We start from the raw sequence: 4,565 nt of genomic DNA, 5'->3' as shown, positions 1-4,565 counted from the left end.
AGCTTGTTCATTTTCCTCACTGCAGTTCTGATGTGTGTCTGAGAAAGAAATCACACAGTGGTCCTCAAAGCACACACACTGTGAGCAAAGCAACACTCGATTGTATAAGCCATTTTCTGTAGGGTTTCCACTGGTATAACTGCCCGGGTCTCATACTTCCAAGGCAAGTAAGATGGAGTTTCCTCTCTTTATTTCCCTCCCAGACAAATTGGTCACCTTTTACATTGCCCAGTTGCCATATTTTCAAAACACTCCCAAATACTTTGAATGCTACCGTGGTACTGCCAATAGTAACTCTTGCTTTGCATTAGTCCTAGGGGCAGCAGCAGGTGATGATGACAGCAATCACAAGGAATAGATGAAGCCTTGAGGTGAGATCAAGGTACCTAAATTTGGGCAGACGAAAATTCAAAATGTTGACCTTGGCTGGTCACGCTAGCTCTTTCTACAGAGGAAATAGGCTGCTCCAGAGACAAGTGCTTCTAATCTGTTTTAAGGCACCTTTCTTGGGAAGGATGACACAAGTGTTAGTGTGCCTATGTCTCTTTCATTGCTTACAAAAATGGAGCAAGTTTGTCAGAGATATCCAAACATAAAAATTTAATTAGGAAGGGTTAATCCCACGCTGGTGTCCAAAGACTTCAAAGAGGGGACAAGTGACTTAAGACCTCAGGGATGAAGAGCCTTGGGCTTCAATAAGGCTTCAGTAAGAGGACGTATTTCTATGTATTTCCCTGCTTCATACTCTTCAATTAGCAATCTTCACAACATGTCTTTTACACGCTAACATAAAAGATTCGGGAACTCATAAATTGTGTCCAAGACAATGGGGTTTTGTATGGAGTCAGCCCAGATGCCACTGTGGAATGCTTTCTGCATGTGTAGAGCAGTGGGTTACAAATGGCCATGTAGCGGTCATATGCCATTGCAGCCATGAGAAACATCTCAGTGGTGGCAAAGAAGCCATACTGTATAAGGCATCCACTGTACGACACTCCCTTTGACACCATTAAAAAGTTGAGCAGCATATTGGGAGTAACTGTAGAAGAACAGCAGACATCTAAGAGGGACAAGATGCTAAGGAGGAAGTACATAGGGGTGTGCAGTTGTTGCTCAAGCCTGATAATCAATATCATTCCTAGACTGCCCAGCAAGGTTGTCCCATAAATGAAAGAAAAGACAGCAAACAGTGGAAGCTGCAGGTCTTGTCTATCAGTTAATCCTGTGAGAACGAAGCTAGTCACAGTGGTATCATTGTCTTGGACCATCATTTTCATTTAAATGTTACCTGCTCAAATCCTTTCCTGTCCCCGGAAAGGTGATGCAACAACTTGTCTCGATGCCATCTCCAAGCAATTGAAAGAGAAGAAGGTTATCAGGAGTACTCAGTGTGGATTCACCAAGGGGAAATCAAGCTTGACCAACCTAGCAGCCTTCTATGGTGTCATCACTAGCTGGGTAGATGAGGGAGAGCAGTGGATGTTGTGTACCTGGACTTCAGCAAGGCATTTGACACTCTCCCACAACAACCTTGTTATGAAACTTAGAGATTGTGGATTGGGTGAGAGGACAATGAAGTGGATTGAGAACTAGCTGGAATGCATCCTGGGTTGCATTAAAATGAGCATGGCCAGCAGGTCAAGGAAGGTGATCCTCTCCTCTGCTATGCCCTGGTGAGGCCACGTTTAGACTACTGCGCCCAGTTCTGGGCTCCTCAGTTCAAAAAAGACAGATCTCCTAGAAGGCATTCAGCAGAGAGCCTCAAAGATGATGAAGGACCTGGAGCATCTCCTGTATGAGGAAAGGCTGAGTAACCTGGGCCTGTTCAGCCTGGGGGAAAGAAGACTGAGAGGGGATCTGATTCATGTTTATAAATATCTGAAGGGAGGTGGGAGGCAAAGGGATGAGGCCAGACTCTCTCAGTGGTGTGTAGTGATAGGACAAGGAGTAATGGCCTAAAACTTGTACATAGGAAGTTCCATACAGACATGCAGAAGAACTTATTTATGGTAAGGGTGATGGAGCACAGGAACAGGCTGCCCAGAGAGGTTGTGGAGTATCCCTCCATGGAGATAAACAAGACTCATCTGGACAACTACCTTTGAGACCTATTGTAGGGTACCTGTTTTAGCAGGGGGGTTGGACTCGATCTCATTAAGTCCCTTCTCACCTCTGGGATTCTGGGATTTTGTGAAGGCTGAGACCCATTTGGAATTCAGTCTGGCAAAGGGGGTTAAGGATAACAAGAAAGTCTATAGTAAAAGAAAAGACTAGTGACAGTGTGGGTCCGCTACAGAATGAGGTGGGTGCCCTGGTAACAGGGGATCCTGAGAAGGCAGAAGTGGTGGGTAGAATAGAAATTTTGCTTATTTTGATTTCAAAAAGACTTACAAGACCTCTTTCTTCTCTTCAGTTGTGTTCAGGACAAGGAATATCAGGACACAACAATTATCTCATTCCCTAGTCACCTGCAATTTATACTCATTGCTCTAAAAACTTGCCACTGGAAGAAGGGAACCAGTCCCAACCTGTCTTTACAAAATCCCCTTCTCTCAGATGAAAAAAGGGGTGAGGTGGAAATAAACTCAAATCCACATTTATATTTTTCCATCAGAATATCTCCACTTCTCTTCACACTAGAGATGTGCACAGGGGAGAGACTGACTTAACTTGTATTGCACTGAACATGTAGTTGGACTCAGCAATGAGAGCATCTCCAACGAGACTTTCTTTCGACAGAGTAGGGAACTGGAATCAGAAAAGTACCGGCTACACTAGCAGAGAGGAGGGTTTGTGCTCTTCTACCTGTTAAAGAATATTGACAACCTGAGGCTTTAAAATGAAAACAGCACTTCAAATTGTGTTGGAAGTGAAAAAAAGTGTGACATTAAGGAATATTCATTTCATTATAGACAACACTCCGTGTTGAACTTCAAGGCAGCCTTATATAGGGCTGTGATATTAAACCCATTTTATAGATATAAGCAAACACAGAGGTGTGGAAAGGTGTCTAATTAAACATGAAGAACATAAAGCAAATATTTTGTTTATTTTCTAATAATCACTTGTTTCTGAGTGCAGCACGACTTCGCTACATTCTTCTCAGCAGTTTTAGGCATCATGTAAACCTTGGTAACATTTTATAAACCCTCTTTCAACATACACTGAAATTGTTATCATATTTTGACATGGGTTCATGAAGATGAATGCTGTTACACATGCAATAAACTTCAGATCAGGAAAAACTCTCTTCAAAATAGCACTTAAATACACGTAAAACATATTTAATATGCAAAGACAAAGGACATTTAAAATCAAATATCTGCTTATGTGGTTTCTTATTTCAAATTATTTGTGAATCAACCCTTAAAAATCAAAATGGCATCTCACTGCACAGCCCAAGGGTCAGTGAAGCCAAATGTTGGTGGCTATGGCTCTGCGTAGAGCATCCTTTACCTCCTTGTTCCTCCAGCTGTAGATGAGGGGATTCAGCATAGGGACCACCACGGTGTAAAACAAAGATGCAATTTTGTCTGTGTCCAGAGAGAAGCTGTTGACTGGTTGCAAGTACATGAAGACGACAGTTCCATGGAACAAGGAGACAGCCATCAGGTGAGAGGTGCAGGTGGAAAAGGCCTTGTATTTCCTCTCCTTGGAGCGGATCCTCAGCACAGTCAGAATAATGAAAAGATATGAGATGAGGATGGTAATGATGCTGCTCATCTCAATCAAGGTGCCCACAATGAAAATCAGCAGTTCATTGAGAGCAGTGCTGGAAGAAGAAATCTGGAAGAGCGGGCTGTTATCACAAAAGAAATGGTTTACCACATTTGAAGAGCAAAAGGATAGCTTTAGCAAGCCACTGGTGTGTACCACAGAGTTCAGGAAGGCCAAGAAGTATGAACCTGTCACCAGACTCCAGCAGACCGCCTTGGTCATGATGACAGTATAAAGCAGAGGTTTACAGATGGCCATGTACCGGTCATATGCCATCACAGCTAGCAGCAAGCACTCTGAGGCTGTCAACAAAGCAACACTAAAATACTGCATAATGCAACCTGCATATGAAATTGTTTTTGTTCCTACCAGAAACATCACCAACATTTTAGGAGTGATGACTGTAGAATAAGCGGCATCTATGAAAGAGAGATTTTGGAGGAAAAAATACATTGGGGTTTGAAGCTGGAGATCCGTGCTGATTAACGCAATCAAGCCCAGATTTGTTAGCAGCGAGGTGGTATAGATGGCTAAAAACACCATGAAGAGAGGCATTTGCAGCCTTGGATTGTCTGTCAGTCCAGACAGAATGAACATGGTTGGTGCTGTGCAGTTTCCTGAAGCCATCACCTTTCACTGGTGTGCTGTCTGCAATCAGGAGCAGGAGGAGGGGTAATAAAAGGTTTGTTAGTGCTTAGAAATTAATGGGCTAAGGAAACATGCAATGCTCACATCCACGATCAGCAAGCATGCAGCAGAGACTTGAGAAAACCCCACATTCCAAAAATGCATTTTGCTATGAGAAATAGCTCTACCCAGAGAATGAAATACAATTTACCCATTCATTT

General features: G+C 43.0%; 1 protein-coding gene across 1 annotated transcript; it reads right to left on the bottom strand.

The window, feature by feature from the left end:
• On the bottom strand, window positions 3,344-4,344 carry LOC110401425 (olfactory receptor-like protein COR4). The gene has a single exon (XM_021402547.1). It carries the CDS (start codon window positions 4,342-4,344, stop codon window positions 3,406-3,408), a length of 939 nt encoding a protein of 312 aa, XP_021258222.1. The 3' UTR covers window positions 3,344-3,405.

This window comes from Numida meleagris, chromosome 6 (genome assembly GCF_002078875.1).
Source record: "Numida meleagris isolate 19003 breed g44 Domestic line chromosome 6, NumMel1.0, whole genome shotgun sequence".
NCBI classification, from domain to species: domain Eukaryota; kingdom Metazoa; phylum Chordata; class Aves; order Galliformes; family Numididae; genus Numida; species Numida meleagris.
The sequence above is the reverse complement of the archived record's forward strand: the minus strand, read 5'-3'. Positions and strand labels throughout refer to the sequence as shown.

What these genes read in the sequence shown, in the direction of transcription:
- LOC110401425 (XM_021402547.1), bottom strand. Translation starts at nt 4,344, where the DNA reads ATGGCTTCAGGAAACTGCACAGCACCAACCATGTTCATTCTGTCTGGA.